The 15,050-nt window shown below is 42.0% G+C and overlaps 1 protein-coding gene across 1 annotated transcript in view; it reads left to right on the top strand.

Annotated features, from left to right (window-relative positions):
* The window catches only part of vegfc (vascular endothelial growth factor c), a 288,381-nt gene that overhangs the window by 219,241 nt on the left and 54,090 nt on the right, over positions 1-15,050 (top strand). The window contains exon 4 of the mRNA XM_072594594.1: positions 6,259-6,410. Coding sequence (XP_072450695.1) covers positions 6,259-6,410 — 152 coding nt within the window. The remainder of the gene's footprint in view (positions 1-6,258; positions 6,411-15,050) is intronic.

Raw genomic sequence — 15,050 nt, 5'->3', positions numbered from 1 at the left:
CCTACTCGTGGAAATGTCTTCCCCACATCCACTCTGTCCAGTATTTTGTCAGTTTCAATCAAAACTCTCCTCATCCTTCTAAACTGCATTGAGTGAAGACCCAGAGACCTCAACTGTCCCTTATATGACAAATCCTGTAATCCCAGGATCATTCCTGTAAACCTCCTCTGTACCCAGTTCAATGCCAGCACATCATTCCTTAGATACAGGGCCTAAAACTGCTCACAATATTCCAAGTGTGGTCTGACCAGAGCCTTATGCCTCAGCAGTACATCCCTGCTCTTGTATTCTAGCCCTCTCGAAATGAATGCTGGCATTGCATTTGCCTTCCTAACCACCAAATGAACCTGCATGTTAACTTTAAGAGAATCCTGAACTAGGACTCCCTAGTCTCCCTCTGCTTCAGATTTCTGCAGCTACCCACTTCCTCAACATTACCCAACCCCCCCACCAATCTATGTGTCATCTGCAAATTTAGCAACAATGCCCTCAGTTCCTTTTTCCAGATCGTTAATATGTAATATGGGTGGTTATGGTCTGAACTCTTGCCCCTTCAGAACTCCAGCTTGTCACCGGCTGCCATCCTGAAAAAGACCGTTTATTTCTGTCTTCTGCCAATTAGCCAATCCTCTATCCATGTCAGTACCATGCTCCTAACACTGTTTTATTGAGCAGCTTCCTGTGCAACATGTTTCTGGAAATACAAATACATCACGTCCATTGGCTCTCCTTTGTCTAACTTGCTCATTATGTTCTCAAAGAATTCTGACAGGTTTGTCAGACATAACCTCCCCTTGATGAAGCCATGCTGACTCCATCCTATTTTACCATGCACTTCCAAGTACTGAGCAATCTCATCCTTAATAATGGCCTCTAAAATTTTACTAACAACCAAAGTCAGGCTAACCAGCCTTTGACTTAATAAATATCTAACTGTCAATGTGAATGTCCCAAAATACAATGCTTGAATAATTTCTTTGTACCGTTATAATCACAGCTGATGATACTATGGGACAGGTCAGATCTCAGAGTGAAACCATTCAAAATTTCATTCTTTCATTTTTATTTAGTTAATATGATGATCAGTTACTAAAAAATAATGACAAGGTTCAAATTTTCTTTGATAAGAAAATATCAGTTTATTGCACAAAAGAAGAGTTAATCATAAAAAAAAGCTATTGAAACATAGAAGAAAATTAACAAGTTTTAAATCACACAATAAAACAAATTTTCAGACCATTTCCATTACAGAGACTTAATTCCGGAGAAATTACACCACTGTCTCAATTCTTTAGGGTTCTGTTTAAATGGCTCCTGACAACTTTTGTCAAGCATATTTGTTTGCAATTCAAATAGCCTGCAGATTTCTAACAAAACTCTCCTGGTCTGAAGCTTCCATAACAGAAAACCCTTCCACTGAGATCTCTCCACTGCCCTAAAGCCTTCCTAAACTAATATTACTTATAAACTCAAATCTGTTGTTGTATAAACTGATTTCTTTTTAATCTTGCTAATTCCGAACATTCTGAACTGATAATAAAGCTACTGGCCTTACATATTTACCCCACGTGCCATAAACACAACAGTATAAACATCTTTCCATTGACACCATAAGGGTCTGCAGTTACCTGATCTCTAACAAATGCTGGATTAAGTCACTTTTCTAGAAGGAGACTAATGAAAAAGAAAACCCTACATAGGAGCAATCAATACCCACCTGCCTCTATTTTGATATACAAATTTTGAAAATCATACTATATATACTATATGATATGAATTGATCAACTATATGCCAGTGGATTGCTGTTGTCTTGAGTGTCCTTAGAGTGGACTTCTGCTATGATAGACCAGTCTGTCCTCTATGTCTGGTTTGTCTCAGTCAGCAGAATGCTAGTTAGGTTGGTAAACTTCATGTGTTCTACTCTAGCAGTGATATGGACATGGACATAGTGTTCATGGACGTGTAGGTTAGGTGCATTAGTCAGAGGAAATGTAGAGTAATAGGGTCTGGGTTGGTTACTCTTCGGAGGGTCAGTGTGGACTTGTTGGGTCAAATAGCCTCTTTCCACACTGTAGGGATTCTATGATTCTATGATATAGTAAAGTAAGTCCAAGTTTTTAGTCACACATTGTACATTAATAGCAGTTCGAACTATGTCTTTGCAGGTAGAGAATTACATCTCCTTAAGTTTCCAGGTCAATCTTTATGGGTTATGCCTTACTTAGCTCCTTAGTTACATCATGGACTAACTTAAAATAATCGTTTACTCCACACAAGTCAACAAGTCATTTTGGTTAGCTTTTTCAACCCAGTTTTAGAAAAATATGCTTGCTGTTTGATTGGTAAAAAGCTGAATGTTTGATTGGGAGAAAATGTTAATACTGCAGGAGGAACAGATGAGTTAACATCAATTGAATGAAGTCATAAACTATGTTTTGGCTAAACATGAAAAGAAAAGTCAGCTCTCAGTTACAGGCATGTGCTCCATAACAAATATACATATGATATTGTATCTTTTTTATGTGGGAGGGATGATTGGTGTAAAAATGTTTAAGTTACTGAGCCAGATTTTTCTTCAAGTTCACTCAATTATTTTTGGTGAGCTGTTCCCATTCGTAAATAATTGAAGGACTAGGGGAAGCAAATTTAAAGTTTCTGGCAAGAGGTTCAGGGGCTCGGAGGGGGATGGAGGAAAGTGAAGAAGAAGCTTCAAGTAGTGATGACCGAGACCCCCCCCCCGTCTATGAGGTCGTGGAAGCAGACACTGTAAATGATTTCGAAAGGAAAACGCGTGGCCACTTGAGGGGAAATAAGGAGGATAAGGCAGGTGAATGGAACTGACTGGACTGCTCTCCAGAGAGTGGACACAGACTTGATGGGCTGAATTAGATTAGATCACATTACAGTGTGGAAACAGGCCCTTCAGCCCAACAAGTCCACATCGACCCGCCAAAGCGCAACCCACCCATACCCCTACATTTACCCCTTACCTAACACTACGGACAATTTAGCATGGCCAATTCACCTGACCTGCACATCTTTGGACTGTGGGAGGAAACCGGAGGAAACCCACGCAGACACGGGGAGGACGTGCAAACTCCACACAGTCAGGCGCCTGAGGCGGGAATTGAACCCGGGTCTCTGGCGCTGTGAGGCAGCAGTGCTAACCACTGTGCCACCGTGCCGCCCCATTACCTCATCAGTACTATACCAATGAGTAAAGAGGAGGACAGTGCGATTTATCAGGTCTGTCTCCAAAAGAGTCAGGACAAGATGTGCTGAGTGGCCTGTTTCTCTGCATTATTCTCTGATTCTATCAATAGAACCCCAACAACCTAACTGGGGAAATGATCTACTCCATTTAATGGAGATACTCACTGCTTGAGGAGCATCACAGATGATTTGGAGCACAGAGAAAGGGAGTGGAAAAGACCAGTTTGAACAGACCTATCCCACCAGATTTAGGGAGACCTTTGGATTCTCGTTATCAGTTTATACTGGAAAGTCAACTAATGGTGATGAAGACAAGCAATCCAGAGTCTATGTGTATTCTAGAAGTGAACTGTATGAATAATTGAAGCAGATCAGCCAGAGTTTAATACAATTTATAAGAGGATATATCAACATTGTCTTCCTCATGTTTCTCACTTCAGCATTTGCATTCTTCAAAATACTCTACCTGTTTAAGATTTGCACAAATCTAACAAAGTACATTTCTCCTTATGAAGTGGGGTGGATCCAAATTGCAGTTGAGCAGTGCTGAACACATTTACATTACATTTTCTTTCTCCATCCCATCAGTCATTTAAGTTATCTGGGATTAAGAAAATGAGGAATCTTAGACTTAAGCATGTATGCCCAGTAAAAAAAATTAAAATCAAACTACAAAAGTTATATTGTACCTTTAACGTGAATGACATAGCATGCTTCATGGGAACGGAATGAAAGAAAATGTAATACCATAGCACACGTGGCCACGTGAAGACAGATGGCCAAAACTGTGTCAAAGAGGTTGAGTTTAAGGATACTCTTAAATGAGATGTTAAAGATAGGGAGAGACAGTACCCAAGTTCATTAAGTTTTGATAATCTAATCATCGTTATACATTTTTCACATGTATCTTGTAGACTATTAACTACTCACATCCATGTCTGAGCAAGATTTGTTTCCATTCACCTCTGCCAAATTTAATGTCAAAAATGAGGATTAGGTTCCAAGATAATGTCACTAATTATGCAGAAAAATGCAGTGGGGATGTTTAACAGTTAATAACCCTGCTTTTACATAAACTTTCTCAGTTAATTATGCCTTGCATTCCCTTCATTCCCTACCCCCATGAACTGCAGATAGATTCCAAACCATGCTTTATCTCTGAAACTGGATACTGAAGATTTTTTTTTTAAAAGTGTTGCAGTTATGTAACAGTATTCACAACCCCTAGACTTCTCAAAATGATTCACTGCCAATGAACTATTTTTGTACTTTTGAAGTGTAGTCCCTGTAGTAATGAAGGAAATGGAGCAGTCACTTTGCAGACAGCAATCAGCAAAAGATCAGGTAATCTGTTTTATGGTGTTGGTTGAAAGCAAAATGTTGGCCAGAGCTCCAGGATAAATTGCAACTTTGTGTGTGTGTGTGTGTGTGTGTGTGTGTGTGTGTCCCTATTGGTCATCCTAATTAAACATCTGGGATGGAGTGGTGATTCAGTGAATAGCACAATGCCAGGGATGCAGCTTTGATTCCACTTTGGGGTGACTGTTGGTATGGCGTTTGGACATTCTCCTTGTGTTTGTGTTGGTTTCCTCCAGGTGCTCCAATTTCCTCTCACACTCCAACAATGTGCGGGTTAAGTGGATTGGCCAAGATAAATTGCCCAGTGTCCAGAGATGGTATAAGTTAGGTGGGTCAGCGATGGGAAATGCAGGGATAAGGTAAGGGGTGGGTTTGGCGGAATGCTGTTCGCAAGGTTGGTGTGTACTAATCAGCCAAATGGTCTGTTTCCACACTGTAGGGATTCTAGTTTATACACTGGACTATCTGCATTGCCATGATAAAATGGTGAAGCCAAAACCAACAATTTGTATTTGTCCAGCACATTTGATATTTGTAAAATACCCTAAAAAGCTTCTCAGAAAGGCAAGCAGATCAAAATTACTATCAGGCCATTACGAAACGTGACAAAGCTTTGTGAAAGACACAGGCTGCGAGGAGATTTTCAAAGGTGGAGGGAGACAGAAATTTAGAAAATAAATTCCAGAACTCTATAGTGAGGGACTCGGGCGGCAGTAAGGGAATAGGAAATGGAGAATGTGCAAGAGCAGCATGTGGAAGGAAAGCAAAACTCTTAAAGTGTTAACGCAACAAGGAGGGCCATGCCAATATAAGGATTTCAAAACAAAGATGAAGGTTTTAAAATCAAAGCCTTCCTTGCCAGCCTGGGAGAAGATGAAGGTCAGTGGGCGCAGAAGTGATGGGAGAAAAGGACTTGGGTGAGACTGAGGAGACAGACAGCAGATGTTTGGAGCAGCTTAAATTTAGGGAGCTATTGACGCACTTGATTGTGACAAGTCTGCCAGAGAGATTTCAGCTTCCTTACTGTGAACACTTAATGGTGAAATGGTCACATCCCCTCTCTGACATGGAAGCCTCAGATCTCACTCCTGGAAGTGATGGCTCAGGAAGGTGAATGCACAACATGTCCAAACAGATTGGGTATAAAATCCTGCAACACTGCCAGTCCTGCCAATAGCAAGGGATAAGAGCAGGAGAGATTCCTAATCGGATCTGAGATAGAAAATATCAATGCCTCCACCATCGCTATTCTATAACAAGTTTGTAAAAGTGTGCATTTCCATAGGAACAGGGTATAGGTGGGGGCATGGGTTGGGGGCGGGGGTGGGATAGCTGGTGTGGACCGGTTGGAGTCAAGATCACGGGGTTCCCGTAGGACTGGAGCCACCTCTTTGCCTTGGCTAAGGTAGAGATTGAGGTGTTGTGGATTTACTTGCCTTTGCTCAGAGATCCGAAAAAGATTGTGAATCCACTATGTATATTCCACCAATCTGTTCAATGCAAAAGCACTAGAAGGAAAAAATTAACAAGTTATTTATCCTTCCTGCTAATAAAGTCTATTCAGTGAATTTAGGAATTGTGCTTATGGTATATAGATTTACAAGATACATATGAATGATAATCAACATGATTTATTCTTTCTCATTCATTTATTTATTTTGAATCTAATTCTTTTTCTTTCCTAGCTATTTGAGATTACAGTGCCAATTTCCCAGGGACCAAAACCCATAACAATCAGTGTTGCAAATCACACGGGCTGCAGATGTATGTCAAAGTTGGATTTCTTCAGACAGGTTCACTCCATCATCAGACGTTCCATATCTACATCCCAGTCAGAGTAAGTTTAACTGTGGTTATTGACATCACTCAGGATATATCTTCCATGTACTGCCTTGCTACAAAAACAGAAATGTCTGCAGAAACACGGCAGATCTGGCACAATCAGTGGAGAGAGAAACAGGATTAATGCCCCATGTTCAATTATTGGACTCATAATTAACTCTGAGTTTTCTCTTTACAAATGCTGCCAGACTTGCTATGTTTCTCCATCACTTTCTGGACTTATTTCAGATCTTCATCATCCACCATATTTTCCTTTTTGCCTTTATAGCTCCCTTGCACATGTCAGGAATTTGTCGGCACGTTGTTCACAGTTTTTCAAAGTACGTTACTAATGGGCACTCTGGGATTTGGAAGTGAGGCTGTTATGTTTAAGCCTTGAGTAAATCGAATCCATTTTTCGGCACATTGTACTAATAGAGCATAGTGCTCAGCACTGAGAGATTCATAATAATTGTGGAATCAGTTTCAATGTAATTTAAACAACTTAATTCCAGGGAGTGACTGTCCTATCTTGACACCTGGAATACCACAGCTTGTGGTATTACATTTTCAGAATGTCATGTTCATTGGACGAAAAAAAATGATCACTGATCTGACAGGTTTCCAATTATCCAGTTGACTGATGATACAAATAAAACAAAAAAAAACTAGAATAAACCAAACTATTAATTCCCTCAGTTGATTTTAAAAGTTACCAGCCATTAATCACACTTTGCTTTTGTTCTTCATAGTTATACAATGTAAACATCTTCCGTGCGTGTCTTATATCACTCGCCCAGTACCTATCCTATTTATACTTAGGTATAATCCTGAACAACAAAGGGCTACAGGCAGTTTTTAAAACAATAGTAAATCTGTCGTGTATCTGTAGGTTTTCATCCTACTGCTGTGGTGCAACAATACCAGGGCACACAATAACAACGGATATTCCAAGTTCATCATCCACAGGCAAAATAATAAATATTTTACAGTGTAAGTGAGAGAAAAACAAGTAGAAGTTTCTTGTGACTGAAGTAAGAAACAAGTAAATTTGATTTTTATAAATGTTTTTATCTCAAACAACAATATGTTAAGTCAGTCCAACACCATGGACTGTATCCTGCAAAATTATATAACTATAATTAGTTTTTTTTCTGCAGTTGTTACCTTCACATTACAGTGAAGTCATAAAAAGACTCTTCAATACCTCTGAAACTGTCGGTCCTTATTTGTGACAGAGAAATGTCTTGATTGATGGTTACAAGCATTCACATCAGCTAATTTGTAGATTTTATCAATGTGCTTTCTGTTTACTTATCCAAACCTTTCACACATGGAGTACTGTAATGGGGAGTGAAACCAAATAACTAATGAATCGTCTCTTCATCAAGAGAGTTATTTCCAAACTAAACATTGTGCTTGTTATAGTGGAGCAACAAAGAGAGATCCAGAAGAATGGGGAGGGATGGGATGAATAATTGCTGTGGGACTTTGGCTTATTAATTTATAACATATCCCAACAAACTTGGTTTTTCCACAGTTTTAAACTTTGCATTTATTGTTAACTAGTTAAAGCTTTGTTAATAGAATGAAAGATGAATGTCCCTATGGAGCCATATGCTAACAGCACAGAAACTCTAATGTGAAAACAGTTTGCTTACCCGAATAATTCTGTGTTGGTGGTTTATCCCATACATGAGCAGTAATTCTAATGTTATTGATTAATGCTGTTGCCACCTTCCTCTATTCCTTTTTTTCCTTTAGCCAACTATCCAGCCTGGACTTGAATGCTGCCTTCTGGTAGTACACCATAACGCAAAACCATTAAGTCCATAAAATGTCGGAAGAGAAATTGGCCATCCGCCCCATCAAGTTTACTTCAACATGGCCGATCTGATAATCCTCAATTCCACTTTCCTGCCTTTCCCTCACAATCCCTTACTGATTAAAGATCTGTGTCGCTTAGCCTTGAATATACTTAACGACCCTGCTTCTACAGCCCTCTGGGGCTGTATAGAATTCCACATTAAGAGAGAAGAAATCCCTCCTCATATACGTCTTAAATAGGCTGTGTGAAAATGAATCTCCTAAACTCTGTCCTTAAAACTCTTACATTCAATTTGATAACCATGTTCACCCATTCTAAACTCTTCCATACCTGAAAAACTGTTTCGGTTTACTCTGTCCAATCCTTTTATAACACTTGATGAAATTATCATGTAAGCCTCTCTGTTCCAACAATGAAGGTATTGCATTTACTTCATACTTCCATTTTCTTTATCCTTCTTCTCCATAGGATGCATTCATTGGTTAGGCCAGCATTCATTCCTCATTCTTAACTGACCTTGTAAAGGCAGTGGTAAGCTGCAGTCCTTGGTGTGTAGGAACACCCACAGTGCAGCCAGGATTTTTATTCAGTCTCACTGAAGGAACAGTGACATACTTCCAAGTCAGGACGATGTGTGACTTGGAGGGTTATTTACAGATAGTGGGGTTTCCATGAGTCTGTTGCTCATGCCCATCCAGGCAGTAAAACATACAGTTTTGGAAGTTTGGTTTGATGCAGTGTATCTTGCAGGTAGTGCACACCAGCCTGGTTCAGTTCTGGTCTGGTGCATCAGAATGTTGGAGGTGGGGTATTCAGTGAATTCAGTGCCATTGTATATCCAGGGAGAGGCTATATTCACTTGTTGGAGATGGCCATTGTCTGGCATTTATGTGGCACAAATGTTAGTTGGCAGTTATCAGTCTCGAGCCTGAATGTTGTCCAGGTCTTCCTGTATCTTGGCACAGACTGCTTCAATATCTGGGGAGCCGTGAATGGTGCTGAAAGCTGTTTAATGATCGCCGAACTTGCCCACTTCTGACTTTACATTGGAGGGAAGGTCACTGATGAAGCGACTGAAGCTAGCTGGGCCTTGAGGAACCCCTGCAGAGATGTCCTGCAACAACCGCAACCATCTTTCTTTGGTCTCAAACCAGTGCAGTACTGCCTGAGCAGGCTTCCAGGCAATCAGATGACAGGCAGCTCATAGTCAGATGAATGAGGGACAGGCATATAGATGGCAAGAAGGCCACTTGTCAGAGCTTCTGTGACTCGTCACTTCCAAACCTGCCAGCCTGGGTGCATTGGAAATAATCCTGAATGGATTTCCCATGTATGGCTGGATTTTCTGCTCTCCTTCCAGAAGGCAAGAGGGCACCTAGCAGATGGCAGTTACAACCTATACCCATTTAATACCAATCTGTCTAAAGTTTTAGAGGGATGGAGTGGGAGGCTTACCCTGCCTTAAGTATATTCAGGCCCTCACATGGACAAGTGTTGCTCACCCCATTGTCACAAGCTTGGCCAGAAGCCCATCGGAAGGATGTTGTGAAATTTGGAAGGGTCCAGAAAAGATTTACAAGGATATTGCCAAGATTTAAGAGTTTGAGCAAAAGGGAGAGGTTGACTAGGCTGGGGGTGTTTTCCTTCCAGTGTCGGAGGCTGAGGGGTGACCTCATAGAGCTTTATAAAATCATGACGGGCATGGATAGGGTAAATAGACAAGGTCTTTTCCCTGGGGTGGGGGAGTCCAGAACTAGAGGGCAGAGGTTTAGGGTAAGAGGAATAAGATGTAAAAGGCACCTAAGGGGCAATTCTTTTCACACAAAGAGTGGTATGTGTATGGAATGAGCTGTCAGAGGAAATAGTGGATACTTGTATAATTACAACATTTAAAAGTCACCTGCATGGGTATATGAATAGGAAGAGTTTAGAGGGATATGGGCCAAGTGCTGGCAAATGGCACTAAAGTAATTTAGGATAACTGGTTGGCATGGATGAAGGGTCTGTTTCCGTGTTGTACATTTCTATGACTCTATGACGCTATAACTTTAGTTGTGCATATTGGTATTGGGCAAAATGAGGAGAGTTGGGGAGCATTTTCTGGGGGGGACCCAGACCTAAACGAGGAGCCTCTTCCCAAGCTCATACCACTGTCTAACTCTTCCCACACTATGGCCTCTTGAATCCACCCCATTTTTCTCACTATGCCATCGCCCCAGAGGTGGCTTATTCCAAACTGAGCTGGCATCTGTGGCATGACAAAATTGTCAGCCTGGCAACCACCCCTAGACATGCTGCTGTCTAATTGGCTGGCAGCCCTCTGACTGGGTTGGGGATGGGGGGGGGACGCGTAGGGAGACTGGGGTGTGTATTTCCTCCTGAGAAAGGGTTGGGGGCCTCACTGCAAAGGAATCAAGAATAAAGCCAAGAGGCAAGAGTAATTTTAGTTGTAATTTCTACCATGTACAAGTGATACAGTAAAAACGAGACAGTGATCCTCCAGGACCAAGGTGCTGCCCCCACCCCCAGAGTTCAGTTGGTGTGAGGCAGTTGTTAGGGCAATCAGCAATTGTCCCCCGCATCAGCCCTCACCAGGATTTTATTCAGGGGCTGAGGGGTCCATAGCACCTGCAAAATCCATCCATTGGAGTACACGATTCTGCTGAAACAAAAGGATCAGCATTCAGCTAAAGTTGAGATATCATAATTTTAAATACTTATGGATCACTGCAAGTATTGTCAGCTGCCCTCTGTTTCCTCAGGCAGAAACCCAAGCCACTTTGGTTTGGACAGAAAGCTCCTGTTTTGTGCAGGATATTTATTGGCATCCTGCAGAGTTACTGGCGGCTCTCGCTTCATCTAGTAAATTTGATGTTAACAGAGCAAATGTAAACCGCAACATTAAAATACAATATTGCATGCCAGAGAACTGGAGCAAGTTTGAATAGGCCCATGACAGGGCACCATGCTCTGTGAATAGCATAAGGAATTTTGCAGCAAGAATCATAGCAACTGACCTTGATGGCTGCTGCAAATGTACACACCTCCTGGGTTTCTTACGTGTGGTTGCTAAAATTGAGCACTTTTCAGTCAAAACGTTTAAATGTTTTTTAAATCTTTATTTGTTCCTGGGATATGGTCATTGCTGACAATGTCCAGGTTTTCTGCCGATCACTTACATGTCTTGAATTGTATGCTTTGCAAAGCCAGTTGGCTGTAGTTGGTGGCATGGTGGGAGTGTCACAAGACTGGGAATCTCATGCTGTGAGCTAATGTGCTGGGAGTCTGGTTTGGAATCACGCCATGACAGATGGTGACATTTTTAATTCTATTACATAAACTCTGGAGTAAAACTTCAAAGTGACCATAATCAGTATTGATCGGTGCTTCCCAACCCATCTGGTTCACTGATGCCCTTTCGAGAAGGAAATCTGCCATTGGCCTGGCCTATATGTGACTCCAGACCCACAGTAATGTGGCTGACTCTTAACTGCCCTCTGGGTAATTAGGGATGAGAAATAAATTCTGGCCAAACCAGCAACACATATATCCCATGAATCTATGAAATAAAACTACAGATGACAACAACATTGGCACAGTGGGCGGCACGGTGGCACAGTGGTTAGCACTGCTGCCTCGCAGCGCCGGAGACCCGGGTTCAATTCCCGCCTTAGGCGACTGACTGTGTGGAGTTTGCACATTCTCCCCGTGTCTGCGTGGGTTTCCTCCGGGTGCTCCGGTTTCCTCCCACAGTCCAAAGATGTGCAGGTCAGGTGAATTGGCCATGCTAAATTGCCCATAGTGTTAGGTAAGGGGTAGATGTAGATGTACATGTAGGGGTATGGGTGGGTTACGCTTCGGCGGGGCGGTGTGGACTTGTTGGGCTGAAGGGCCTGTTTCCACACTGTAAGTAATCTAATCTAATCTAATCTAATTTGTCGGCAGTTTGACTGGATGGCAGATTTTCTTCCCCAAAGGGCATTAGTGAGTTAGAGGGGTTTTTTTTTGCACAACAGTTGCAACTGTGATACACTTGGTACTCCAGGTTTATGGACTAAATCTAAATTCCACCAGTTGACGAGGAAGCATTTGAACTTTGAACTGGGGTTTACTGAGTGTGAGCCATGTGACATTATCATTGCACTGCCATCACTTCTAGTAGACTGTGATTTTCTGATCAATAGACACTTCAGTGTACCCATGTTTCCGGCAGTGTTTCTGTGAGCCATTCAAATTGTAGGGAAACAAGACTAGGAAAGCAAAGTATTTTGTCAAAGATGTGTAACTTGTTAAATATTGAAGTTCAGTGGGACTTAGGTCTACTGCGAAGATGAAATCTTAGCATGCAGATGCAGCAAACAATTAGGAAGGAAGTTGATCATTATTGCAGTGGGGACTAGAGTATAAGTCTAAAGTAGTCTTCCTACATTTGCATTTGTACCTGCACCTGGAACACTGCAGAATTTTGCACTCCATATTTAAGGAAGCATAGAAACATGGGATCAGGAGTAAGCCATTCATCCCTCGAGCCTGCTTCAACATTCATTGAGATCATGGCTGATCTGTGGACTAACTCCATACACCTGGCTTGGACCCATGACCCTTGATACCCTTGCTCAATATAAAGTAGTCTATCTCAGATTTAAACTTAACAATTAGAATCATAGAATCCCTACAGTGCAAGAAGAGGCCATTCAGGCCATTGAGTCTGCACTGACCTTGCGAAGACCATCCCACCCAGCCACAGCCCCCCAACCCTACACCTGTAACCCCACATTAACCAGGACTAATGCACTTAACCTGCATATCCCTGGACACTATAGGTAATATAGCATGGCTAATCCACCTTTGGACTATGGGAGGAAACCAGAGCACCCGGTGTAAACCCGCACAGACATGGGGAGAATGTTCAAACTCTACACAGAGAGTTGCCTAAGGCTGGTATCAAACCAGGGTCTCTAGTGTTGTAAGGCAGCAGTGCTAACCACTAAGCCACTGTGGTTAGCATTGACCCTGTTTGAGGAACAGAGTTCCGAAGCTCTAGTACTCTTTGCGTATCGAAGTACTTTCTGACATATCTCTTTGGAATGGCCGCGCCCTAATTCTTAGATTATGTGCCTGGTTCTGGGATCTCCAATCCGTGAAAATAGTTTATCTATACTGTCTTTCTAGTTAATATCCAGAAGACCTTGATTAGATCACCTTTAACCTCCTAAATTCCAGAGAATAAAGGTCTAATTTGTCTAATCCCTTCCCAAAATTTAACCCCTGAAGTCTGGGTATCATCTTTGTAAACTTGTGTTGAACTCCCAGATCTGCTCACAGTACTCTTAATTAGGGAGTAACTATCGGTTTATAGAACTGTAACAAAACTGCATCCCTAAACTCCAGCCCTTTAGGTATGAAAGCCAGCATTCCATTTGGCTTCTTGACTATTTTCCACACCTGTTCATGGTATTTTAAAGAGCTCTGCGCATGAACCCAAAATCGTATTGGATATCCACTGTATTTAACTGTAATCCTTCAGGTGGCATAGTGGATCAGTGGTTATTGCTGCTGCCTCATAGCGCCAGGAACCTGGATTTGATTCCAGCCTCATGCGATGGTCTGTGTGTAGTTTACACATTCTCCCTGTGTCTGCGTGGGTTTCCTCCTTGTGTTAGGGGATTCTGTAGTCAGAGGTACAGACAGACGTTTCTGTGGCCAGCAGAGAAAAAGCAGAATGGTGTGTTGTTTCCCTGGTGCCAGGATCAAGGATGTCTCAGAGAGGGTGCAGAATGTTCTCACGGGGGAGAGGGGCCAGCAGGAGGTCATTGTCCACATTGGAACCAACGACATTGGAAGGGAAAAGGCTGAGACTCTGAAAGGAAATTACAGAGAGTTAGGTAGAAACTTATAAAGGAGGTCCTCAAGGGTAGTAATATCTGGATTACTCCCAGTGCTATGAGCTAGTGAGGGCAGGAATAGGAGGATAGAGCAGATGAATGCATGGCTCAGGAGCTGGTGTATGGGAGAAGGATTCACATTTTTGGATCATTGGAATCTGTTTTGGGATAGAAGTGACCTGTACAAGAAGGACGGATTGCACCTAAATTGGAAGGGGACTAATATACTGGCAGGGAAATTTGCTAGAACTGCTTGGGAGGATTTAAACTAGTAGGGTGGGGGTGTGGGACCCAGGGAGATAGTGAGGAAAGAGGTCGATCTGAGATGGGTACAGCTGAGAACAGAAGTGAGTCAAACAATCAGGGCTGGCAGGGACAAGGTAGGACTAATAAATTAAACTGCATTTATTTCAATGCAAGGGGCCTAACAGGGAAGGCAGATGAACTCAGGGCATGGTTAGGAACATTGGACTGGGATATCATAGCAATTACGGAAACATGGCTCAGGGATGGGCAGGACTGGCAGCTTAATGTTCCAGGATACAAATGCTACAGGAAGGATAGAAAGAGAGAAAAAAGAGGAAGTGGAGTGGCATTTTTGGTAAGGGATAGCATTATAGCTGTGCTGAGGGAGGATATTCCCGGAAATACATCCAGGGAAGTTATTTGGGTGGAACTGAGAAATAAGAAAGGGATGATCACCTTATTGGGATTATATTATAGAACCCCCAATAGTCAGAGGGAAATTGAGAAACAAACTTGTAAGGAGATCTCAGCGATCTGTAAGAATAATAGGGTAGTTATGGTAGGCGATTTTAACTTTCTAAACATTGACTGGGACTGCCATAGTGTTAAAGGTTTAGATGGAGAGGAATTTCTTAAGTGTGTACAAGACAATTTTCTGATTCAGTATGTGGATGTACCTACTAGAGAAGGTGCAAAA

This window comes from Chiloscyllium punctatum, chromosome 2 (genome assembly GCF_047496795.1).
Source record: "Chiloscyllium punctatum isolate Juve2018m chromosome 2, sChiPun1.3, whole genome shotgun sequence".
NCBI lineage: Eukaryota > Metazoa > Chordata > Chondrichthyes > Orectolobiformes > Hemiscylliidae > Chiloscyllium > Chiloscyllium punctatum.
The sequence above is the reverse complement of the archived record's forward strand: the minus strand, read 5'-3'. Positions and strand labels throughout refer to the sequence as shown.